Raw genomic sequence first — 26,674 nt, 5'->3', positions numbered from 1 at the left:
TTTTAATTATATAAATTATTTAAATTTTTTATTTTAATAATTAATAATATATACTATTTTTAAATTTATTTTAAAAATAAATATTAAGAATAAGGTTGAATATGCAAATACATGATAATATTTATGTGTGTCTAAACGTATTTAAAAAAAAATATTTTTTTATTAAGACATAGTTAGACACAATAAACATGTATATCAAATGAGCATTAATAAGTATCGTATCCGAAATATATCCAACACAAAGACACAATAAATGAAAAAAGAGTAAAGTATCGTTTTTATCCCCAATGTTTAGGGTAAGTTTCAAAGTCGTCTCTAACGTTTCAATCGTCCTATTTAAGTCCCTAACGTTTCAAAATTGGTTCAATATTGTCCTGCCGTTAGGGATCCGTTAACAGAATTGACGGCGGGACAAAATTGAGACGATTTTGAAACTTAGGGACTTAAATAGAACGAAAACGTTGGGGACAAAAACGATACATAGAAATAAATTTTAATTTTATCCTTCAATAATATCAATTTTTTATGGTACATAATATTCAATTTTTTTAATCACATCTATGTAAATTACACTTAATCACATTACTTTCATTCTAAATAATTTTTTTATATTTTTATATTAACTTATAACTTTAAGTGTAAAATTATAAAAAAATAAATTTATTTAGAATGAAAGTAATGTGATTAAGTGTAATTTACTTAGATGTGATTAAAAAATAATTGAATATTATGTACAATAAAAAATTGATATTATTAAAGGATAAAACTAAACTTTATTTTTATGTATTATTTTTGTCCCCAACATTTTCATCCTATTTAAGTCCTTAACGTTTTAAAATCGTCTCAATTTTGTCCGCTGTCAATTCTATTAACGGATTCCTAATGGTAGGGCAATATTGAATCAATTTTAAAACGTTAGAGATTTAAATAGGACGATTAAAATGTTAGGAACAATTTTAAAACTTACCCTAAACGTTTGGGATAAAAACGATAGTTTAATCCTAAAAGAAAGTGTGTATTACTAATTGTGTATTACTTTAGTCATAAACTGAGACAAATGAATAAACCAATGTTCTGAAAATCAGTTCAAATCGGCCGGTCGAACCGGTTAAACCGTGAACCGATCACAAAGACGGTTCGAACAATCATCAAAACCGTGAAATATAAAAATTGGAGTTGAACCAATGAACCGGTCGGTAACCGGTCGATCGAACCGAATCGTGATCTGGCCGATTTTTGGGCTGGGCACAAAACGCTGCCGTTTCAACGAATGAAACCCTAAATCAATGTTCTGATTTCTGAATCCCTAATTGCCTTCAGCTTCAGCCCTTCACAATTCTTCTCATCGAGCAAGGTTCTGAGATGTGAGAACGCCATCGAACGCCATCACAGTCTCACACAGCCAGACGGGTTCGGTGTCGAGCAGTCACCTCCGTCGCCGGCGTCGCGCAGTCACCTCTGTCGAGCTGTCACCTCCGTCGCGCAGTCACTGACTCACCTCCGTCGCGCAGTCACCTCCTTCGACCAGTGACCTCCGTCGTGCAGCAGCCGTCGTTCGTTGGAGCTTGGAACGGCCACCTCCATCGCGCAGCAGGCGTCGTCCCTTGAGGGTGCTCCACCACTGGTCAGTTCACTCGGCGTCGCTGTCTCCCAAGTCCCACTCTCCCTATTGCTGTATTGCATGTTCTGTCGAGCTTCCAGAATCCAAAGTTCCAGGTAACGTTTTTTTTTTAGTTATGAACTTATGATTGTTTGATTGAATCATTGAATAACTGTTGCATGATGAACTCTGATACTGTTAAGTGTGAACTCTGATACTGTGAACTTTGTTTGTTGAGTAGCTCTTTGATTTTGTGACATGATGAAATATGAAAATGTGAACTCTGAACTGATCCTGCTAAACTGGACTGGATTTTCCGATTTTGTGACATGATGAACTGCTAAACTGTGAACTCTTTAATTGAGTAGCTCTTTGATTTTGCTTTGTTTACTGAACTGGATTTTGTTGTTTGCTGAATAATTGTGAATAATTTTGGATGTTGTTTGTTGTGAACTTGAGAGTTGAGATTATTGGGTTGGATTGCTGGTATTGTTTGGGTATGGATGAAAGTATCAACCTTTTACTTCTGTTATGTTGTTGCTCTGTTGTCTTTAATATTTTTTGTTTTATTGTGATTTTTTGTTTTTGAACTTGTTAATTTGATAATTTGCTAAATTATTGGGCTGCTGTTGTCTTAATTTGCTAAATTGTTAAGTTGCTGTGATTTAATTTGTTGGATTTTTTTTATTCAAGTTTTGTTGTTGTTTATTTGGTATACCTATTATTGTTCTTTAGATTATTGGGTTGCTGTGTTTTCTTTTTTAATTGTTAATTTGTTGATTTTTTAAATTGTTATTGTGATTCTTGGGTTACTTCATCCCTGAGGAGGAGAAAGCCAAGAAGGAGTTATTCAAACACACACAAGGCGTTGCTGAGAGTGCATTGGAGAAGCTTCACAAGTTTGCCGAAACAATGCTGATGGAGATCCTGAATAGGAAGAAAGACGGTTTCGATAGGAATCGTCTGGAACTTTCTCATCTGACCGTTGTTACCAAGAATTTCTTTGATAATATGGTGACACAATTGGAGGATAGAGGGCTTGATGATGTGAATGTGAAGAGTTATGGTGAAAGCTCAAGCTCCTCCTCATTTTCTTGGCCTCGAGGTGTGGTGAGGGATGGGATGACAGAAATTGGTCTCCGGAAATGCGGTTATTGCGGTTACTACAACCTTGCCAGCACTCTAGAGTGTCCCTGCATTGAGAAGAAATACAAATACCAGTGCTGGATCTATTCTCGTGATCCTTGTGTCACTTGGTGTCCATTGCGTATGGTTAATTAACATCCATTCAATTACTCAAACCATTTTCCTTTAGCTAGCACTTGGTTTTTTTATTCCAATCTTGCTCTTGTTAATTCATTAAATTATTGCTATTGTGATTCTTGTTGTTGAGATTATTCTTGCTAGTGAGTAGTATTAATTTGGATTTGTTGAAATTTGTTAGACTATAACTATATTTGGTGTGTTTATAATAGAGGAATAGAGAAAGGGACAGCTAGCATTGTTCATTGATTGTTGTTTCAATTCTGCCTCTTCTCTGCTACAAGAAGCTCAACCTCTCACTAATTCAATCTTCCTTCTTAATTATTGTGAATTTGCTTGTTTTATTGATGGTTGAATTATTCACTCTATACCTTATACTTCCCCTAATTTAATATAATTGTTGAGTTTGCCTGCATGTATATGATATAAGTTTATTTATATTTATTATTTTATTATAAAACGATTTTTTCGGTTCAACCACGGTCGAACCGATTAAACCTATAAACCAGTGAACTAATAACTAAAACGATTCGATGACCGGTTCGGTTTTCAGAACCTTGGAATAAACTATTGAAATTAAAACACTAGCCGTGTGCTCCTAGCACCACTAGTGCCATTGTGCCATCTGTCTCTCGTATTTTAAAATATTGTTTTTAATTTTTAAATAAATAAAAATTTAAACATTTATTACTTTTTAAAATATAAAAAAGATAAGGGTTTATTGCTAATTTGATACTCAAGATTTAGTCATTGGCTAAAAGATTCTTAAAAAATGTTATTAATAAAATAGTTTTTGAATGATTTGAAAATACGACAAAAAAATTAATAAATATTATATTTTTTATAAATAATAAAAAAAATTTATATTTAACAAATGACTTATTTATTATATCTATATTTTTGTGACAATATTTAAATAAATATTTAAAAAATATATAAAAAAAATTGAAACAAAATTTGATTTTTAAATTTTTGTTTTTATTTTTTTTTAAAAATGTAATCATTAACAATAAAAAAATAAAAAAAAATTTTACTTAAAAAATTACAAAATTTAAAAAATATATATTTTTTATTTTTTAATTATAATTACAAAATTTTGCATAAAAAATTAATCTTTAAAATTATTTTTTAAATTATATATTTAATATCTAATTTTTTTTGTCATATTTTTAGATATTTTACGAATTTATTTCTCGTTAACATTTTTAAGATTCAGAGATATGAACTTTTCGTACTATTTTGGTAGGTTACTCAAAATATAAAAAATAATATATATATATATTTGATCCGCAAATTTGGGTAATCAAGTGTTCTCCACAACGTGTACTCTACTCATAATCAACGCTTTTCCTTTCTTTCTTTCTTTCTTTCATAAAAAAAAGTCATTTCCATTTCCCAACTTCTTCTTCTCCGGCCACCCATCTCCGATCACTCATCCTCCTTTTATGACTTCAGGAACTCGGCTTCCGACATGGAAGGAGAGAGAGAACAACAAGAGGAGAGAGAGGAGGAGAAGAGCAATAGCGGCAAAGATCTTCGCCGGTCTAAGAATGTACGGAAACTTCAAGCTCCCAAAGCACTGTGACAACAACGAAGTCCTCAAAGCTCTTTGCAATGAAGCTGGTTGGACCGTTGAACCAGATGGCACCACTTACCGCAAGGTAACCAACTAACTAACTTAGTAACCGTTGAAGAGAGTGCCTGTCATTTTATTTTACTTAATTGGAATAATGGTGTCTTAGTATATACTTTTTCTTCTTGAGATTATACCTCATTAGAGTAAAGCTATGGTTTTTCTGCTTTGGAATTATTGTTCCTTCAACATAATTTGATTAATTTCATACTAAATTAAGACACTTATTCGAGTGAAACAGCTCTCTAATCAGCTTTTGGTGGTTCGTTCAAAGACACTTTTTTTTTTGTTGGTACGTGACTTTTTTTAAGGAAAAAAAAAAAACAAACGGAAATGATGGAGCTTCTTGGATGAAATAATTAAGCTGCCAAGAAGGATTTGTTTCTTTAAATTAATCTAAATCTTGCTTCTTATTTTCCCCTTTGGATTATTTAGTGTACATACAATAATAATACTCTAAATAGTAAATGATATTGCAATGCTTCTTAATTTTAAAAACTAAGACTACTTCACTTCGTGATATTATTAAACTCTCTTTTCCGTTCTTTCTAAAACTAAGAAATGTAAATGGCTTTCCCGGTCCAAGAAAAAAAATGTAAATGACAGTCCTTTATTTAAAAAAAAAAAGTGTTTTCTTTCTCTTTTTTCACACTTACTTGTCATTGGTTCTGTCATTTTAGTGGGAGGCATCAAAGAATCTATGTAGCTTGTTGACTAATGCTCACAACCTGAGAACCAGGACATAATATTTTTTTTCATTTTTGTCGGATGATGCTCTCTTAATTTATATATAATGAAAATTATAAATTTATTTCTGATTGATTTTTTATTCTGTTATGTTATAATTTTTTTTACTTTTAAAAATCTTTTTTTTTTCCCCATAAAATGAATGGAGGGACGAAAATGCCCCTGGGTGATGCTTTTGATTTGTCTGCCAAAAGTGGGTACTTGAAAGCGAGTAAAACGGGAAAAGGGTAATTTTTCCAGCTCAGATGTTCCCACCTCGGATGCTGTGTCACTGTTGCAAATGTAGCAACTAGCAGCAGCTTTTTTTTGTTTTCACACTATTATTGTTTTTGCGGCCATGCCCATTTGGAGCTTTTTTTTTTCTGAGGAAATTATTAAAGTTGAAATTAAAAGTTATTTTGTTTAATTTTTCTAAAACATTAAAAATTACCTTTATTTAAGTTTTGTTCATTTTATTAAAGGTTATTTTTTAAGTAACCAAGCTATATGTTCTTTTCTTTTTTGGAAGAAAAGAAACTAAAACAAATGCTTCTTAAATTATTAATTCTTTCTGGTGTTACAAACTTACAATGGAGGCTCAAAAGTCAAAACCGATAGAGGGGAATTCTTAACATTTGATTGGGATAAAAAGTAGTGGAAATTGTCATGCTATATAGATGTTCATTAAGCTTATCTGTACATTTTCTCGTCCAAATTTCACCCCCAATCATAATTGAAGTACAAATGGGTTGAAAATGTTTTTGAATGAATTTGATATGAAGCTCATCAATCAAGATTTTCACCCTAACCAAACATTCTTTTTGTGTAAATTTTTTGTTGTGAAAAGAATCTATAGTTTTTGGATTTAGTCTAAGACACGTGTTAGATTGTAAATTAATGAAATGTTTATGAAAAAATATATAAAATTTAAATTTTTAATACATTTGTTATGTACTGGTAACTAGATAATTAATTTTTAAATGATAACAAAATTCTAATGAGTGCTAACTAAGCGATACTCAATTGGTAACACCTACAGATGCAAAACCAAAAATGTTTGCTTAAGTTTACTGACGTAATGAATGTAACATGAAAAGTTGAAAACTGTGTCTGTTTGGTTGAAAAACTTGTTTGTTTATTTATTTATTAAAAAACGATAATAAAATGCTGAGTTCAAAAAGAGCTAAAACATGAAAGTGACTTTCATTGAAATAACAAAATCATTGTATTCCAAGTTTCCAACTCCACTTTCCACCGTTGTTTTCATCTGCTCATTTTTCCACCAACTCAGATAAGCACAATCTTATACAATATATAGTACACCTTTTTATTTTTATTTTTATTTTTTTGGCACTTCCTTGAGCAATAAGAAAGTCATTAATTTAGGTTGCTAAGTGCATGAAAGTCTAAAATGTGCATTAATTTATCTAAAACAGTCTGATACTTTTCTTCATGACAACCATTTTTTATTGCAGAACTACAATGAGTCAATAACTAACAATTCATGTTGTCATCATTAGGATTAGACAAAAACAGAAAATTTGATTCTTGAGATAGAGGGTGTGTTTCTTATTTCAAACACATTTTTATATTTCTTTATCTCTATATTTATATCTTGTTTTAACCATTAAATTCGACTAAATATTTATGTTGATTCTACTGCAAGTTTGAATGTTAGACCAGTGCTTCAGATTGAATTGAAATACTCATTCATTTCTTTTTCTCTTTTATTCTCACATTTTGGTATATTTTTGGAATTTAGGATTCACTAGATTAGTGCTTAGAGAACGAACGTAGTACAGTGAACATGCTACCAAATATTCTGTAAAGAAAAATGTTAGGGGCAACACATTTTATTAATATTAGTCAACACTTAGCCAATATTCTATTTTTATATTATCAGGATTTAGAGTTTAGAATTTAAATTTTAGTACTTAAGATTTAGAGTGTTGACTAAGTATTAGTCAAAAATGATAAATTTTGTTAGTAATAAAGTATTACTCTTCTGGAAATCATTCAATTCTGCTATGCCAATTATACCATATACTTGAAGTACTTAGTAATGTGATACGTTAGATGCTACAATTTGATCCATTAATGTTAATGTTAATGTGAAAATGGTTTTGCAATATCAGGGATGCAAGCCTTTGGAGCGCATGGATATAATAGGCGGTTCCTCAACAGCAGCAAGCCCTTGTTCATCTTACCATCCAAGTCCCTGTGCTTCCTACAACCCAAGCCCTGGTTCATCATCCTTCCCAAGCCCATCAAGATCTCCCTATGCATCAAACAATCCAAACGGCGACGGCAATTCCCTCATTCCATGGCTCAAGAACCTTTCCACTGCCTCGTCCTCTGCTTCATCTCCTAAGCTCCCTCACCTTTACCTTCAGAGTGGCTCCATAAGCGCGCCTGTCACGCCTCCCTTGAGCTCTCCAACTGCTAGGACACCGAGGATGAATGCCGATTGGGGTGATCAGTCTGGACGGCCAGGACCAGGGTGGACTGGAGGACAACACTACTCATTCTTGCCATCCTCTAGTCCTCCTAGCCCTGGCCGCCAGGTGGTCGACCCTGAATGGTTTGCAGGTATCAAGCTCCCCCATGTTAGCCCAACTTCGCCCACATTCACCCTTATGTCCTCAAATCCTTTTGCCTTCAAGGAAGAGGGTTTGGCTCGAAGCGGCTCGCGCATGTGGACTCCTGGACAGAGTGGGACGTGCTCTCCCGCCTTCCCGGCAGGTTCTGATCACACTGCTGACATTCCAATGTCCGAGGCTGTCTCGGATGAATTTGCGTTTGGAGGCGACGCGTCCGGCCTTGTCAAGCCATGGGAAGGAGAAAGAATCCATGAAGAATTTGGAGCAGACGATCTTGAACTCACACTTGGTACCTCAAAGACAAGGTACTTTAACCTAAACACTATTATACACTGTGTTCAGATTTTGTCAATATTTGTGTCTTTATTTTGATTGATTGATTTATTTAATTATTTAATTTTCCCTTGCTAACGTGATTTTTTTAATGACAGGTGATGCGCCGTTGTTATAAATAGGAGTTTTAGTAATTGAATATGACTATGTGAACATTGTCCTTTTGTTGTGGTCTTATTCTGTAGAAAATGTTAGAAGGTAATTGGGGTGAGTGCAAGGTTGTGCTTCCTTTTTTTTAATTTCTTTTGACTCTTTTTTCATTTATTAGCATCAAGTAATATACATATATGTGTTAGTTAGGTGTGGGGTGGCTTTCGCAACCCATTGATTTTCATGATTGTAAGTCTTTGTTAAAACGTTATGATTGCAAACATGAATGAATATACATTGTATGGATTGCCACTGAATGATCAAAACGGCTCTTTTGTCTTTGAATTGCGTGAAAGATCAGAGTGAAATTGAATTTTTACTCGTACCGAAAATCCAAAATGTTCACAGCAATAAATAAATAATAAATTTTGCATAGGGAAAAAGCTTTTTTTTTTATAGTTTTCTACGCTATCTCCTAATCTATCGTGTCAAAAGACCAATTTGCCATAGATTTGAGCTTCATATAAAGTTCTACTTAGGGGTGACAACATACACTCTATCCTTGGGTACCCAACCCAACCTCACCCAATTGGATAGGGTTGCGAACCTGATCTGTAGTGAGCAGAATAAGGTGCAGGTAGGATTCTCGTGTAAGTTGTGTAGGGTGCGGATTGAGTTTCAATCCTATCCGACCAACCCGCACCATATGTAGTTATATATTATATACTTATATAAAAATATGTTTTAAGTAGATAACAACCAAAATCTCTCAATAAATGTAAAAGATCTTTAGTCACTAAAAGAAGATTATTAATTGATAATTTAATACTTTTTTTACATAAAAATCAGTTCTATTTTAGATTATCATCAAATTATATAATAATGTTGCATCTTTTTTGTAACTCGCGGGTAGAGTCGGGTACTCGTGGGTTAAGAATAGGTAGGGTTAGGATTGGGATATTCTCAACCTACAGGTAGGGTTATGGTTGGCTCCAAACCCTATTCTACCCTACTCATTGCCACCCCTAGTTCTACTGTTGGTCAACGAGTTGTTGCATACACAAAGTGAAATTCAAACTTTTGACACTTACTTAAACGAATAAATGAATTGACCAATCAACCAACCTAAGTTGGTTTGACATGGAAAAAAGCTAAGGTATGATTTTTGATGTGCAAACAGACCTATTTTTCAGCCGAAACAGTTGTTGATGGGGAAAGGGGGGTGTGGTACTGTGAAATAGTAACTAGGGTCTTAGATTCCTTCTATTCTACTAAGGCCTGTGGTCATTGATTCCAACATGTCGCAACTTACCATTAGTATCTCTAGTATTTTTGTTGATGAAATATTAATAGCGTCCTAACGTGGATTGACAGTTCCTGCATAAAATCTTTAATAGCTGTCAGATGTGGTTATTTGTACCCTTTTTAGTTTGGTTACCAACTCTTTAAACAGTGTTCTTTTCAAAAATTCAGACACGACCGATTGGTTAAAAAAATTGGATATATAATTTTTGTGTGTGTTATTTTTCAAGATTGGGATGTGTGATGTTGAATTTTGGATGGTGGATTCACCCTTCTCACGATGAGATACTCTTTGTTATTTTTTTTTAAATTACTTTAAAAGCATCTCGCTTATAATGAAAAAAAAATCTTTAATTTTTAAAATTTTTTAAAAAATCTCGCTTGTAGGGAGAAGATTTTTTTTCTTAATGTTAAAAAATCATCTCGTAGTGAGCGAGAGAGGTTTTTAAAATAAAAAAGATAATTTGCTTATTATCAGACATTAGTATAATATGAGAAGCTCATTTTATCATATTGAATTGACAAAGTCACTCTCTTGTTGCATGTAAAATATTAATAATTTAATATTATTTCAAACAAAATTTTACCATTTTATAATGAAAAGTAGTTAAAAAATTAGTTTTTTTTTCTTATATAAAGAAGTTAACCTCACAAAATAAAACATATTCATTTATTTTCATCTACGTGGCTAAAGTTTTGACTTCTTCTAAAGTTTTTAGAATATAACAGTGTTAGAGTTTAGAAGTATTTTTGTGGAAGCAATGGAAGCTAATATATGTTTATTAGTATATTTTGATAATGAGATTATACCATATATAAATGAGGGTGTGAAATTTATTTGTGCGAGTCCAACATCTTTTATTATTCTTTGCACGCTGTCCTTTGTAGAATTACAAAGTGGACTATGCCGACACATACATGTTGATTTTTTAAAAGAGACTTAGCAGTATTTGTTACAGGCAACTGGTGTTAGTTTTCGGTGGTGTAATAGAGTTTCAAGTAATGAATGTGACCAATAAAACCACCATGCTAGAGATGTTAATGATTTATTGATAGAATCAAAGCTCACGTGTCGATGATCAAGTAGTATGTAGAATTCGAGGAGTTAGCTATTAGTCACAAAGCGGACAAATCCTTCCTAAATGAAGAGGACAACATAGATTGGGAAGAAAACAACAGTGACATTGAAGAAGAGTTTTTAGCCAACAATGACATGTTGGGAGGAAACTATGAAGAAAATAAGACCACCTACATGGAATTTCGAGCTGCAATAAACACATTAACAAGCCAACATCCCTTTGATCCGTCATCTTTCATGCATGCTTTGGACTTCAAAGCTATGAACGCACTAGAATTTCTTGAGTTAGCAAACTCAGGTATGTTACTCTATCTTTTTTTTTGTTATGACAATTTTACTCTCAATTTTAAATTTCGGCTATACATTTTAATTTTAGATGTTAAATTACTTATAATATATTTATTGAAAATACATCTTTAATGGATTTAGTTAAAGTACCAGTTAAAGTGCGTTCTAAAAATAGTTGATTATTTTAAAATGATAAATTTTGTTCGTCACAAAAATCACATTGTTGCTGTCTAGTCTAGTTTCGTAGGGCGCCCGCCTCATCCTAACCTGCTGCTAATATTCTTTCTAGTGTGTAGCTACGTCACTTGCTGGGCTTGCAGCTGTTTAAGAGGAGCAAGCGCACTAAGCCCTCTTATAAGGCCCGTAGCTTTGAGTAGTCCTGATCTATACTTTCATAATCAACTATACAAAGTCCCTTGAAATGGCTTCCTCCCGGCATTAAAGGTACGAAAGCACTTCTCTGAGAGTGAGACTTTTTAGGCTTAGCTCAATTATTCTCGCTAGCAATCTCTTAGGCTTATCCTTTCAAAAAGGAATCATCAAGCCGGTACTAATCTAACTCTTAGGGGAGCCTTTGATGGGCTTGGCCTGAGGGACGGCGGGCTAGTCCTCCATCTTAATCTCTGGCAGCATTTTCTGGCCTACTAAAGCATAGGAATGAGGGATGGAATCCTATTCAACAGCTTAGTCTATAGCTTCTAACGGATAAGATTCAAGAACACTCTGTAACCCAATGCCTATAACTCCGAACTCCCTGTCTTATGGCTTCGCAACTCCTAACTTCAGGAATAGTTTAAGGTTTAGAATTTGAGAGTACTTTTTAATAAGATTGTTTTGTACCAAATATAATAAAAAAAATAACTTACATTATTTTTCTTGCTATTGTGATTGATTTGATCAAATATTATACAAATCATTGAAAATTTAACAATATATTTACATTGGACACTTTAAATATAATTAGATATACATTTATAGAACTTAGAAATTGTTATTCTTTGTATACATGTGTTCCGATCCTTTTATGCAAGATGGTAAATTTGCTGTTGGAATAGAGTTCAGTTTTAGAAAAGTTGTAGTCATTACAATTAGGAATTACACCATTTCTAAGGGGGTTGATTACAGGGTCTTTTAAGTATGAGCCTTAAACGTTTTATGCGAAATGCTTGCAGTATGGAGAGGTTGTGATTGGATTATTCGGGCAAGTTTGATTTAGAGAAAATGTTGTTAGAAAATTAGACAATATAATGAAAGTCATACTTGTACTATGGGTACAATTTCGAAAGACCATTCGAAATTGGATTCTGACATAATTGCGGATGCTATAAGCCTCCAATTGAAGCAAACTCATCTCTCAAGGTCCGAGTTGTGATTACAGATGTTCAGTCGAAGTTCAACTATACAATAAGTTAAGCGTGGTTGGCAAAGCAAAATTTGATTGCAAAAATCTTTGGTGGCTGGAAAGCTTTCTATGAGTGTTTGTCGGCATGGTGTATGGCAATGTGTACTCAAAACCTAGGATCTACGGTTCATGTTGATAGTATACAAAGATATTGTGGATTTGAGGTGGAAAAAGGTGTCAAGACAATGCACCGAGTATCTTGGAGCTTTCATCCATGTATTAGAGCATTCTGACACTACAGACCACTTGTGCAGGTTTATGGCACACATTTGTATGGACGATACAAAGGAGCTATTTTGATTGCTATGTCTCAAAATGGATACCAAAATATTGTATCACTTGCTTTTGCCATCGTTGAAGGAGAGATCGCTGTCACATGCCACTTTTTCCTGGATAACTTACGAAGGAATGTCATTAGGAGGGATGGTAGGGATATTATTTTTAATCGGCATGACTGTATTAGCGCTTTAATGGCTATAAGTGATAGTGCGTGGAGTCCTCTTTGGGCATTTTATCTATTCTGTGTCAGCCATATTACGTCAAACTTCTTACGAATATTCAAGGCACTTTACTTGTAGAAACTCATCATAAATATGGGTAAAACATGTTCTTTATATAGTGGTGATATTTGTTGATTTTAAATTTACTATATACTTTTTGAATTACTAATGAATTGTATAATCTTGAAACGAATTTTTATATAGGATATTCTATGACAGACAACAATACAATGAGTTGTACCAACAATAAAATGAGCTGTGACACTATCGATTATCGATAATGGGTTTTGGCTTTTGATGAAGGGTGCTTAGGTCATATGAACCAATCTGGTTGAGTACATAAACTTTGTGTTGAAAGGTGAACACAACCTTCCTATCATGGCATTGGTCAAGGAAATTTTTTACCACTTGAATGAGCTATTTTTTCGGAAAAGCACCAAGGCTTAAGAGCACATCAATGCTGGATATGCCTTCTCAGAATTTTTCACTGCGAAGTTGCAAGCAAATTTTCAAGTGTAAACTCCGGGTAATTAGTAAATAATTAACCAATAAATTAATTATTATTTAAAAAATTAGAAACTTAAATTTTAAAGTTTAAAGAAGTAGAGATAATTAAAATATGAATTTTGACACTAACTTTAAAAGTTTGGCCCAAAATTGGGTCGAACCAGTTGGACCAAGCCCAAACCAGACCTATGGCCCATCTTATAAATAGCCTAATTTAGCCTTCTTCTTCTTCCCATAACTAAATTCACGCTGAAACTCCATGAAAGGGAAGGGGGAAGATCTCAAACCCTAACCTCTCACTCAATCTCCCATATCTTTCAATTTGGAGCTCCGATTGAGGAGTCGTCAGCAACCATACATTCGTCTCGAAATTCTTTACAAAATTTACCCAACAATTTGGTAAGAAAATTGATATTTTTGCCAGTCCTCACTCTTCAATTCATGATTTTGGGTTTTGGTATTTGAGAAATTTTGTGATTTTGATGGTTTAGGAGTACTCTAGCAATGGATAATTATTGGGTTTAACCCATATTATCTGTGGGTAGGGTAAGAAACTCATATCTCATGTGAATACTTTAATTTTGTGAAGTTTAGGTGTTAATTTGTGGCTATGTATGGAATCGTATGTATTAGATTGAATTTATATTGAATTGGAGATTGAATTAGTGAAATTGGATGCTTGGGAGTGAACCTTGGAAGCTGAATTTTCAATGGAGAGAAATTGGAGCTTTGGAGCTTGAGGAACGGTGGATATTTGAAGTGTTCCGATCATTAGGAAAAATTGGCCAAGGTATAGTTTTGGTTTCTCGTAGTTAATGTTTAATTTCACGTGAAAACTTAGGCTAGAAGACCTTAAGATAGGAATGAACTGAATGCATTATTGATGGATTGTGTATATGGTATGTGATGTGTGATTTAATTTCGTAAATGATTTGCTATTGGAGTTGGTTGGTTTTTGGAAAAAATTTAATATTGGAATTGGTTTAATTTTGAAATAATTTGATACTGGAAATGATTTGAATGACCGAGATGTGTTTGGTTTTGTGGTTGGGACCCTTGTGGGGTGGCAAAAGTCCAAGTTTTAGAGGAGATGCTACTAAAATTTTTATGAAAATAGAATGTTTCGTTTGAAGTGGTTATTTAGAAAGATTTGAATTTTTAAGGATTTTATGATTTGATTTTGAGTTAATAAAAAAAGACTACGTTTTGAGTTTGCTTTATTTAGAAAAGAATGAATTGTGTTTTGAGTATGAATTATAATGATAATGAGATATGCGTGACCGGATAAGAGGCAGTGGCGTTATCCACTTGCTCCGGGAAAGGGATGAAGAAGAAGAATGATGAGAATTGAGATTGATTATGAAATTAAATGAATATAAATGAATTGTAATGATAATGAGAATGAATTTATAAATGTGACTCCAGGTAAGATGTAGTGGTATTATCCACTTACTCTGGGTAAGAGTCAATAAGTCGGGTAAGATTCTGTAGTGTTATCCACTTGCTCCAGATAAGAGTTTGAGACTCCGGGTAAGATGCAAGGGTTGAGCTCTATCGCCACTTGCTCCGGGTTGAGAACTATAACACCATCTGGGTAAAAGGCAAGGGTGAAGTTGTTCCTTGCTCCGGGTACGCGGGTAAGATGCAAGGGTTGCGGCATTGTCCTACTTGCTCCGTGTTTGGTGTTCTATCCAGGGTTAGCTACCGGACATGTCGGGTTTAGCTTTATAACCGATAGATGAGACTCATCGGTCATATAACAGGCATACATTATATGCATATGTGTGTTTTGTTGGATTATGCATTAATTGGACTTACCTATGTGATTATTATGCTTACCTGCTATATTTGCTACCTGCTGTATCTGCATCCTACTTGTGTTTACTTTGTCTATATTGCTTCTCTATGCACCGGTATTTTGGAGGGCTAAAGGAAGTAGAAATTGAAGGGTTAAGTTAGAAATTGATTCAAGACTTGAGAACCTTAGATAGTTACCTACTTTATGGTTTAGTTTATTTTCCTTAAGTTTAATCCTGAGTGTCGGAGTTCTAGGAATGTGGTGCACGAAATTGTAATCATCAACAATGGCGCCAAAGACTTGGAGCTCTCAAACGTGAATCACACTTTGTCACAATTCCGCACAACTAACCAGCAAGTGCACTGGGTCGTCCAAGTAATAAACCTTACGTGAGTAAGGGTCGATCCCACGGAGATTGTCGGCTTGAAGCAAGCTATGGTCATCTTGTAAATCTCAGTCAGGCGGATTCAAATGGTTATGGAGTTTAAGGTGATGAAAATAAACATAAAATAAAGATAAAATAAAGATAGAGATACTTATGTAATTCATTGGTGGATTTCAGATAAGTGTATGAAGATGCTTTGTTCCCCTTGAACCTCTGCTTTCCTATTGCCTTCTTCCAATCATTCATACTCCTTTCCATGGCAAGCTTTATGTTGGGCATCACCGTTGTCAATGGCTACATCCCGTCCTCTCAGTGAAAATGGTCCTGATGCTCTGTCACAACATCGGCTAATCAGCTGTCGATTCTCGATCATGTCGGAATAGGATTCATTGATCCTTTTGCGTCTGTCACACGCTCCACAATCGCGAGTTTGAAGCTCGTCACAGTCATCCCTTCCCAGATCCTACTCGGAATACCACAGACAAGGTTTAGACTTTCCGGATCTCAGGAATGGCTGCCATTAATTCTAGCCTATACCACGAAGGTTCCAATCTTAGATTAGAAACCCAAGAGATACGCATTCAAGCCATTGCTAGTAGAACAGAGGTGGTTGTCAGGCACATGTTCATAGGTGAGAATGATGATGAGTGTCACGGATCATCATATTCATCAAGTTGAAGAACGAATGAATATCTTGGAGAAGAAATAGACTTGAGTTGAATAGAAAAACAATAGTACTTGTATTAATTCATGAAGAACAGTAGAGCTCCACACCTTAATCTATGGTGTGTAGAAACTCCACCGTTGAAAATACATAAGAACAAGGTTCAGGCATGGCCGTGAGGCCAGCCTCCAAACGTGTATAAGACTCTCAAAGATCAAAAGTCTATCAAGTGTGTCAAGTGTAATAGCAAAAGGTCCTATTTATAGAGAACTAGTAGCCTAGGGTTGCAGAAATCAGTAATTAATGCAAAAATCTTCTTCTGGGCCCACTTGGTGTGTGCTTGGGCTGAGCATTGAAGCATTTTCGTGTAGAGACTTTTTTTGGAGTTAAACGCCAGCTTTTGTGCCAGTTTTGGAGTTAAACGCCAGAATTCTTGAGCTGACTTGGAACGCCTATTTGGGCCATCAAATCTCGGGCAAAGTATAGACTATTATATATTTCTGGAAAGCCCAGGATGTCTACTTTCCAACGCAATTGAGAGCGCGCCAATTGAGCTTTTGTAGCTCCAGAAAATCCACTTTGAGTGCAGGGAGGTCAGAATCCAACAGCATCTGCAGTCCTTTTTCAGCCTCTGAATCAGATTTTTGCTCCGGTCCCTCAATTTCAGCCAGAAAATACCTGAAATCACAGAAAAATACACAAACTCATAGTAAAGTCCAGAAGAGTGATTTTTATTTAAAAACTAATAAAAACATAATAAAAACTAACTAAAATATACTAAAAACATACTAAAAACAATGTCAAAAAGCGTATAAATTATCCGCTCATCACAACACCAAACTTAAATTGTTGCTTGTCCCCAAGCAACTGAAAATCAAATAGGATAAAAAAAGAAGAGAATATACAATGAATTCCAAAAACATCTATGATGATCTGTATTAATTAGATGAGCGGGGCTTTTAGCTTTTTGCTTCTGAACAGTTTTGGCATCTCACTTTATCCATTGAAGTTCAGAATGATTGGCATCTATAGGAACTCAGAATCCAGATAGTGTTACTGACTCTCCTAGTTAAGTATGTTGATTCTTGAACACAGCTACTTTATGAGTCTTGGCCGTGGCCCTAAGCACTTTGTTTTCCAGTATTACCACCGGATACATAAATGCCACAGACACATAACTGGTGAACCTTTTCAGATTGTGACTCAGCTTTGCTAGAGTCCCCAATTAGAGGTGTCCAGGGTTCTTAAGCACACTCTTCTTTTTGCTTTGGACCTCGACTATAACCGCTTAGTCTCAAGTTTTCACTTGACACCTTCACGCCACAAGCACATGGTTAGGGACAACTTGGTTTAGCCGCTTAGGCCAGGATTTTATTCCTGTGGGCCCTCCTATCCACTGATGCTCAAAGCTTTGGATCCTTTTTATCACCCTTACCTTTTGGTTTAAAGGGGTATTGGCTTTTTCTGCTTGCTTCTCTTTTTTTTTTTTGCAAGCTTTTCACTGCTTTTTCTTGCTTTAAGAATCAATTTTATGATTTTTCAGATCATCAGATAACATTTCTCCTTTTCCTTTCATTCTTTCAAGAGCCAACAATTTTAACATTCATAAACAATCAAATTCAAAAATATGCACTGTTCAAGCATTCATTCAGAAAAACAATAGCATTGCCACCACATCAAAATAATTAAACCGTTTTAAAATTCAAAATTCATGTACTTCTTTTTCTTTTTCAATTAAAAACATTTTTCATTTAAGAACGGTGATGGATTTATTTTCATAGATTTAAAGCATAGACACTTAGACACTAATGATCATGTAATAAAGACACAAACATAAATAAACATAGAGCACAATTTTCGAAAAATAGAAAATAAAGAACAAGGAAATTAAAGAACGGGTCCACCTTAGTGATGGCGGCTTGTTCTTCCTCTTGAAGATCTTATGGAGTGCTTGAGCTCCTCAATGTCTCTTCCTTGCCTTTGTTGCTCCTCTCTCATGGTTCTTTGATCTTCTCTAATTTCATGGAGGAGGATGGAATGCTCTTGGTGCTCCACCCTTAGTTGTCCCATGTTGGAACTTAATTCTCCTAGGGAGGTGTTGATTTGCTTCCAATAGTTTTGTGGAGGAAAATGCATCCCTTGAGGCATCTCAGGGATTTCATGATGAGGAATTTCCTCATGCTCTTGATGAGGTTCTCTTGTTTTCTCCATCCTTTTCTTAGTGATGGGTTTGTCCTCATCAATGAGAATGTCTCTCTATGTCAATTCCAACCGAATTGCAAAGGTGACAAATGAGATGAGGGAAGGCTAACCTTGCCAAAGGAGAGGACTTGTCCGCCACCTTGTAGAGTTCTTGGGATATAACCTCATGAACTTCCACTTCCTTTCCAATCATGATGCTATGTATCATGATAGCCCGGTCTATAGTAGCTTCGGACCGGTTGCTAGTGGGAATGATTGAGCGTTGGATGAACTCCAACCATCCCCTAGCCACGGGCTTAAGGTCATGCCTTCTTAGTTGAACCAGCTTCCCTCTTGAATCTCTCTTCCATTGAGCGCCCTCTTCACATATGTCCATGAGGACTTGGTCCAACCTTTGATCAAAGTTGACCCTTCTAGTGTAGGGGTGTGTATCTCCTTGCATCATGGGCAAGTTGAATGCCAACCTTACATTTTCCGGACTAAAATCCAGGTATTTCCCTCGGACCATTGTAAGCCGATTCTTAGGGTCCAGGTTCACACTTTGATCATGGTTCTTGGTGATCCATGCATTGGCATAGAACTCTTGAACCATTAAGATTCCGACTTGTTGAATAGGGTTGGTGAGAACTTCCCAACCTCTTCTTCGGATCTCATGTCGGATCTCCGGATACTCATTCTTTTTGAATTTGAAAGGGACCTCGGGGATCACTTTCTTCTTGGTCACAACTTCATAGAAGTGGTCTTGATGCACCCTTGAGAGGAATCTCTCCATCTCCCATGACTCGGAGGTGGAAGCTTTTGCCTTTCCTTTCCTCTTTCTAGAGGTTTCTCCAGCCTTTGGTGCCATAAATGGTTATGGAAAAACAAAAAGCTTTAGCTTTTACCACACCAAACTTAGAAGGTTGCTCGTCCTCGAGCAAAAGAAGAAAGAAGAGAGTAGAAGAAGAAGAAATAGAGGAGATGGAGTGGGCTTTGTGTTTCGGCCAAGGGGGAGAAGTGGTGTTTAGGTTGTGTGAAAATGAAGGAGTAAAGATGGGTTTATATAGGGGTGAGAGGAGTGTGTATGGTTCAGCTATAGAGGGTGGGTTTGGGTGGGAAAGTGGTTTGAATTTGAATGGTGAGGTAGGTGAGGTTTTATGAAGGATGGATGTGAGTGGTGAAGAGAATGGTGGGATTTGATAGGTGAGAGGTTTTTTTTGGGAAGAGGTATTGAGGTGATTGGTGAATGGGTAAAGAAGAGAGAGAGTGGTGGGGTAGATGGGGGTCCTGTGGGGTCCACAGATCCTGAGGTGTCAAGGATATCTCATCCCTGCACCAAGTGGCGTGCAAAACACCCTTTTCTGCCAATCCTGGCGTTAAAGGGCCAGACTGCTGCCCATTTTTGGCGTTTAACGCCAGCTTCTTGCCCATTCCTGGCGTTAAATGCCAGTCTGGTGCCCTTTTCTGGCGTTAAACGCCCAGAATGGTGCCAGACTGGGCGTTTAACGCCCATTCTGCTACTTTTACTGGCGTTTAAACGCCAGTAACTGTCTCCTCCAGGGTGTTCTATTTTTCATTCTGTTTTTCACTTTGTTTTTGCTTTTTCAATTGTTTTTGTGACTTCACATGATCATCAACCTACAGAAAACATAAAATAACAAAAAAAAAAAATAGAAATTTAACATAGATAAGTAAAAATTGGGTTGCCTCCCAACAAGCGCTTCTTTAATGTCAATAGCTTGACAGTGGCTCTCATGGAGCCTCACAGATGTTCAGAGCAATGTTGGAACCTCCCAACACCAAACTTATGTGGGGGTTCAACACCAAACTTAAAGTTTGATTGTGGCCTCCTAACACCAAATTTAGAGTTTGACTGTGGGGGCTCTGTTTGACTCTGTATTGAGAGAAGCTCTTCGTGCTTCCTCTCTATGGTGACAGAGGGATATCCTTGAGCTTTAAACACAAGGGAGTCTCCATTCACTTGAATGATCAATTCTCCTCTGTCAACATCAATCACAGTTTTTGCTGTGGCTAGGAAGGGTCTGCCAAGGATGATGGATTCATCCATACACTTCCCAGTCTCTAGAACTATGAAATCAGCAGGGATGTAATGGTCTTCAACCTTTACCAAGACATCCTCTACAAGTCCATAAGCTTGTTTCTTTGAATTGTCTGCCATCTCCAGTGAGATTCTAGCAGCTTGTACCTCAATGATCCCCAGCTTCTCCATTACAGAGAGAGGCATAAGATTTATGCTTGACCCTAGGTCACACAGAGCCTTCTCAAAGGTCATGGTGCCTATGGTACAAGGGATTGAGAACTTTCCAGGGTCCTGTCTCTTTTGAGGTAATCTCTGCCTAGTCAAGTCTTCCAGTTCTTTGATGAGCAATGGAGGTTCATTCTTCCAAGTCTCATTACCAAATAGCTTGGCATTTAGCTTCATGATTGCTCCAAGGTACTTAGCAACTTGCTCTTCAGTAACATCTTCATCCTCTTCAGAGGAAGAATATTCATCAAAGCTCATGAATGGCAGAAGTAGATTTAATGGAATCTCTATGGTCTTAGTATGAGCCTCAGATTTCCATGGTTCCTCATTAGGGAACTCCATGGAGGTCAGTGGGCATCCATTGAGGTCTTCCTCAGTGGGAATCACTGCCTCTTCCTCCTCTCCATGTTCGGCCATGTGAGATGTGGTTATGGCCTTACACTCTCTTTTTGGATTCTCTTCTGTATTGCTAGGGAGAGTGCTAGGAGGGAGTTCAGTAATTTTCTTACTCACCTGACCCAATTGTGCCTCCAAATTTCTAATGGAGGACCTTGTTTTAGTCATGAAACTTTGAGTGGTTTTGATTAGATCAGAGACAATGGTTGCTAAGTCAGAGTGGCTTTGCTTAGCATTCTCTGTCTGTTGCTGAGAAGATGATGGAAAAGGCTTGCTATTGCTAAACCTGTTTCTTCCACCATTGTTGTTGTTGAAACCTTGTTGAGGTCTCTGTTGATCCTTCCATGAGAGATTTGGGTGATTTCTCCATGAAGGATTATAGGTGTTTCCATAGGATTCTCCCATGTAATTCACCTATTCCATTGCTGGGTTCTCAGGATCATAAGCTTCTTCTTCAGAGGAAGCTTCCTTAGTACTGCCTGTTGCTGCTTGCATTCCAGACAGACTCTGAGAAATCATATTAACTTGTTGGGTCAATATTTTATTCTGAGCTAATATGGCATTCAGAGTATCAATCTCAAGAACTCTTTTCTTCTGAGTTGTCCCATTATTCACAAGATTCCTTTCAGAGGTGTACATGAATTGGTTATTTGCAACCATTTCAATGAGTTCTTAAGCTTCTGCAGGCATCTTCTTCAGATGAAGAGATCCTCCAGCAGAGCTATCCAATGACATCTTGGATAGTTCAGACAGACCATCATAGAAGATTCCTATGATGCTCCATTCTGAAAGCATGTCAGAAGGGCACCTTCTGATAAATTGCTTGTATCTCTCCCAAGCTTCATAGAGGGACTCACCATCCTTCTGTCTAAAGGTTTGGACTTCCACTCTAAGCTTACTCAATTTTTGAGGTGGAAAGAACTTTGCCAAGAAGGCATTGACTAGTTTTTCCCAAGAGTTCAGGCTTTCCTTAGGTTGTGAATCCAACCATGTTCTAGCTCTGTCTTTTACAGCAAAAGAAAAAAGCATAAGTCTGTAGACTTCAGGGTCAACCCCATTGGTCTTGACAGTGTCACAGATTTACAAGAATTCAGCTAATAACTGATGAGGATCTTCCAATGGAAGTCCATGAAACTTGCAATTCTGTTGCATTAGAGAAACTAATTGAGGCTTAAGCTCAAAGTTGTTTGCTCCAATGGCAGGGATAGAGATGCTTCTCCCATAGAAATCAGGAGTAGGTGCAGTGAAGTCACCAAGCACCTTCCTTGCATTGTTGGCATTGTTGTTGTTTTTGGCTGCCATGGTTTCTTCTTCTTTGAAGAGTTCTGTTAGGCCCTCTAAAGAGAATTTTTCTTTAGCTTCTCTTAGCTTTCTCTTCAAGGTCCTTTCAGGTTCAAGATCAGCTTGAACAAGTATGCCTTTATCTTTGTTCCTGCTCATATGAAAGAGAAGAGAACAAGAAAGTAGGAAATCCTCTATGTCACAGTATAGAGATTCCTTGAGGTGTCAGAGGAAAAGAAGAATAGAAGGAGGAGGTGGAGAAAAGGGAATTCGAACTTATCAAGAGGGACAGAGTTCGAATTGCACCTTGATGAGGAGTCTTAGTCCTTTAAATAGAAGGATGTGAAAAGAGGGGAAGAATTTTCGAAAATAAATTAAAAGATTTTAAAAAGAAATTGGAAAATTTGATTGAGATTTTCGAAAACTAAGATTGGGAAAGAAATAAAGTGATTTTTGAAAAAGATTTTGAAATTAGAAAAAAGATATGATTGAAAAAATTAATTTTGAAAAAGATGTGATTGAAAAGATATGTTTGAAAAGATATGATTGAAAATCAATTTAGAAAAAGAAAATTTTTAAAATTAAAGTTGATTACTTGACTATCAAGAAATTAAAAGATATGATTTGAAAAAGATTTGATTTTGAAAAATTATGAAAACTTGAAAAAAAAGTGAATTAAAAACAAAATCTTCCCTCTAGTGTCATCCTGGCGTTAAACGCCCAGAATGGTGCCCATTCTGGCGTTTAACACCCAAATCTCTACCATTTTGGGCGTTAAACGCCCAGCCAAGTACCCTGGCTGGCGTTTAAACGCCAGTTTTCCTTCTTCACTGGGCGTTTTGAACGCCCAGCTTTTTCTGTTTGATTCCTCTGTTGAATATTCTGAATCTTCAATTCTCTGTATTGTTGACTTGAAAAGACACAATTTTGAAAATATTTTTGAATTTTTAATGATGAGAAACAATAAGAATGCAACTAAGATAAAAGAAACAATGCATGCAGGACACCAAACTTAAAAATTTTCATATAAAAGACACTAACAAATTGAGAATGCATATGAGAAACAACAAAAACACACAAAACAAGAGAATTTAAAGATCAGAGCAATGAAATCATCAAGAACAACTTGAAGATCAATGAAGAACATGCATGAATTCGAAAAATGCAAGAAGAACAGAAACATGCAATTGACACCAAACTTAAAATTAGACAATAGACTCAAACAAGAAACATAAAATATTTTTTTGATTTTTATGGTTTTATAAATTTTTTGTGATTTTTGAAAATTATATGGAAAAGAAAATAAAGAGAATCAAAACTTTTAATGAGAATTCCAGGAATCATGCAATGTTAGTCTAAAGCTTCAGTTTAAAAAGATTAGACATGTTTGGCCAAGCTTAAGCAGGACATTACATTCAATAGCTAAATTGATGGGAATCAATCAACTTTTGTGATGGTAAGAACATCACCTTGAAACTCTAGAATTCATTCTTAAAAATTCTAAAAAGTACCTAATCTAAGCAACAAGATGAACCGTCAGTTGTCCAAACTTGAACAATCCCCGGCAACGGCACCAAAAACTTGGTGCACGAAATTGTGATCATCAACAATGGCGCCAAAGACTTGGAGCTCTCAAACGTGAATCACACTTTGTCACAAATCCGCACAACTAACCAGCAAGTGCACTGGGTCGTCCAAGTAATAAACCTTACGTGAGTAAGGGTCGATCCCACGGAGATTGTCGGCTTGAAGCAAGCTATGGTCATCTTGTAAATCTCAGTCAGGCGGATTCAAATGGTTATGGAGTTTAAGGTGATGAAAATAAACATAAAATAAAGATAAAATAAAGATAGAGATACTTATGTAATTCATTGGTGGATTTCAGATAAGCGTATGAAGATGCTTTGTTCCCCTTGAACCTCTGCTTTCCTATTGCCTTCTTCCAATCATTCATACTCCTTTCCATGGCAAGCTTTATGTTGGGCATCACCGTTGTCAATGGCTACATCCCATCCTCTCAGTGAAAATGGTCCTGATGCTCTGTCACAACATCGGCTAATCAGCTGTCGGTTCTTGATCATGTCGGAATAGGATCCATTGATTCTTTTGCGTCTGTCACACGCCCCACAATCGCGAGTTTGAAGCTCGTCACAGTCATCCCTTTCCAGATCCTACTCAGAATAGCACAGACAAGGTTTAGACTTTTCGGATCTCAGGAATGGCTGCCATTAATTCTAGCCTATACCACAAAGGTTCCAATCTTAGATTAGAAACCCAAGAGATACGCATTCAAGCCATTGCTAGTAGAACAGAGGTGGTTGACAGGCACATGTTCATAGGTGAGAATGATGATGAGTGTCACGGATCATCACATTCATCAAGTTGAAAAACGAATGAATATCTTGGAGAAGAAATAGACTTGAGTTGAATAGAAAAACAATAGTACTTGTATTAATTCATGAAGAACAGCAGAGCTCCACACCTTAATCTATGGTGTGTAGAAACTCCACCGTTGAAAATACATAAGAACAAGGTTCAGGAATGGCCGTGAGGCCAGCCTCCAAACGTGCATAAGACTCTCAAAGATCAAAAGTTTATCAAGTGTGTCAAGTGTAATAGCAAAAGGTCCTATTTATAGAGAACTAGTAGCCTAGGGTTGCAGAAATCAGTAATTAATGCAGAAATCTTCTTTCGGGCCCACTTGGTGTGTGCTTGGGCTGAGCATTGAAGCATTTTCGTGTAGAGACTTTTCTTAGAGTTAAACACCAGCTTTTGTGCCGATTTAGGCGTTTAACTCTAGCTTTTGTGCCAGTTTTGGAGTTAAACGCCAGAATTCTTGAGCTGACTTGGAACGCCTATTTGGGCCATTAAATCTCGGGCAAAGTATGAACTATTATATATTGATGGAAATCCCAGGATGTCTACTTTCCAACGCAATTGAGAGCGCGCCAATTGGACTTCTGTAGCTTCAGAAAATCCACTTTGAGTGCAGGGAGGTCAGAATCCAACAGCATCTGTAGTCCTTTTTCAGCCTCTGAATCAGAATTTTGCTCAGGTCCCTCTATTTCAGCCAGAAAATACCTGAAATCACAGAAAAATACACAAACTCCTAGTAAAGTCCAGAAGAGTGATTTTTATTTAAAAACTAATAAAAACATAATAAAAACTAACTAAAATATACTAAAAACATACTAAAAACAATGCCAAAAAGCGTATAAATTATCCGCTCATCAGAATGCCTTTGACTTTTTTGAAACCTTATATATTATCTATGTGGACACCTTTACCATACTGAGAACCCCCGGTTCTCATTTCATACATATATTGTTGTTTTCATATGCAGGACGTGAGGCACCGCACTGAGCATTCTGGAGACTCTTGGAAGCGAAGAACTATATTGGGAATTGGTGTTTGTATTTGGTTTATGTTTAAATATGTGTATAGATTCTCTATTTTGTATATATTATGTTTTGTCCCTCTTAGAGGTTGACTTGGAGAAACAGGATTTATATTTATCTGTTGGTTTATTTTTGGAGTTGTATACATATATATTCTAGCCGACCTTTGCTTCGTAGGTCGAGTTTAGAGCTTGCTTATGTATCTATCTTTTGAAACTCTGTTTATATACTTGTCTCTTTGGTTTTCTGTATAAGCCTTCTATCTAATCGCTTTTCAAGTGTGACACACTTTTGGTCTTGTTTTGTTCAACCTTTCTCCCAAGGCTCCTAGTTAAACTATTCTTCATATATATATATATATATATATATATATATATATATATATATATATATATATATATATATATATATATATACGTATTTTTATATTAGAGGTCGTTGTGCCTCACCACCTTTGATTTACGTTCTAGGCATAGAGCTCTGTTGGTAGGCTGCTACATCAAGCATAAGGAAACATACAAGTGCATTGGTTTGATAGACACAACGAAGTTTTCGAGGTTTGTGAGATGCCTAGGGGGATGAATACCCCATTGATCTCAGGAATAGAATCTGCGACTGTAAATTCTAGGTCACTCGACTTCTATGTCGCCATGTTTTTGCATCTTGTGCGAACTAGCGTCTCGGTTGGCGAGTTTATGTTTTTGATATCTACAAGATGGACAAAATTCATAGACTTTACCAGACTAAGTTTGTACTATTTGGCGATCCAAGCACATGGCCAACTGACACTAGACCATGATATATCCCTAATCATACACTCAGGTGAGGCGGTAAAAGTCGACCTAAATCAATCCGATACTTGAACGAAATGGATGCTTGCCAGATGTGTGGCCCGCGACGATGCAACCTTTGCGAGAGCAAGGAATATAGCTGTAGTCGATGTCCCCATCATGCCAGGTCGAGTTCAGGTGGTGCAAGTCAAG

The 26,674-nt window shown here is 36.1% G+C and overlaps 1 protein-coding gene and 1 non-coding gene across 2 annotated transcripts; both read left to right on the top strand.

Annotated features, from left to right (window-relative positions):
- The first annotated feature begins 4,153 nt into the window (after positions 1 to 4,153).
- Positions 4,154 to 8,562, top strand: LOC107614171 (BES1/BZR1 homolog protein 4). The gene is made up of 3 exons (XM_016316401.3): positions 4,154 to 4,524; positions 7,358 to 8,127; positions 8,254 to 8,562. Exons 1-3 carry the CDS (start codon positions 4,309 to 4,311, stop codon positions 8,255 to 8,257), a joined length of 990 nt encoding a protein of 329 aa, XP_016171887.1. The 5' UTR covers positions 4,154 to 4,308; the 3' UTR covers positions 8,258 to 8,562.
- A 13,239-nt stretch (positions 8,563 to 21,801) lies between these two features.
- LOC148547677 (small nucleolar RNA R71) lies at positions 21,802 to 21,909 on the top strand. The gene has a single exon (XR_015898771.1). It is a non-coding gene; the product is annotated as a small nucleolar RNA R71 (small nucleolar RNA).
- The last annotated feature ends 4,765 nt before the right edge of the window (positions 21,910 to 26,674 follow it).

This window comes from Arachis ipaensis, chromosome B8, assembly GCF_059453495.1.
Source record: "Arachis ipaensis isolate K30076 ecotype BB chromosome B8, ASM5945349v1, whole genome shotgun sequence".
Taxonomy (NCBI): Eukaryota; Viridiplantae; Streptophyta; class Magnoliopsida; order Fabales; family Fabaceae; genus Arachis; species Arachis ipaensis.
This window is presented reverse-complemented; position numbering and strand designations above follow the sequence as displayed.

What these genes read in the sequence shown, in the direction of transcription:
- LOC107614171 (XM_016316401.3), top strand. Translation starts at nt 4,309, where the DNA reads ATGACTTCAGGAACTCGGCTTCCGACATGGAAGGAGAGAGAGAACAAC. An exon ending in ATGGCACCACTTACCGCAAG is followed by an intron (nt 4,525 to 7,357) that starts GTAACCAACTAA and finishes TTGCAATATCAG; the next exon opens with GGATGCAAGCCTTTGGAGCG.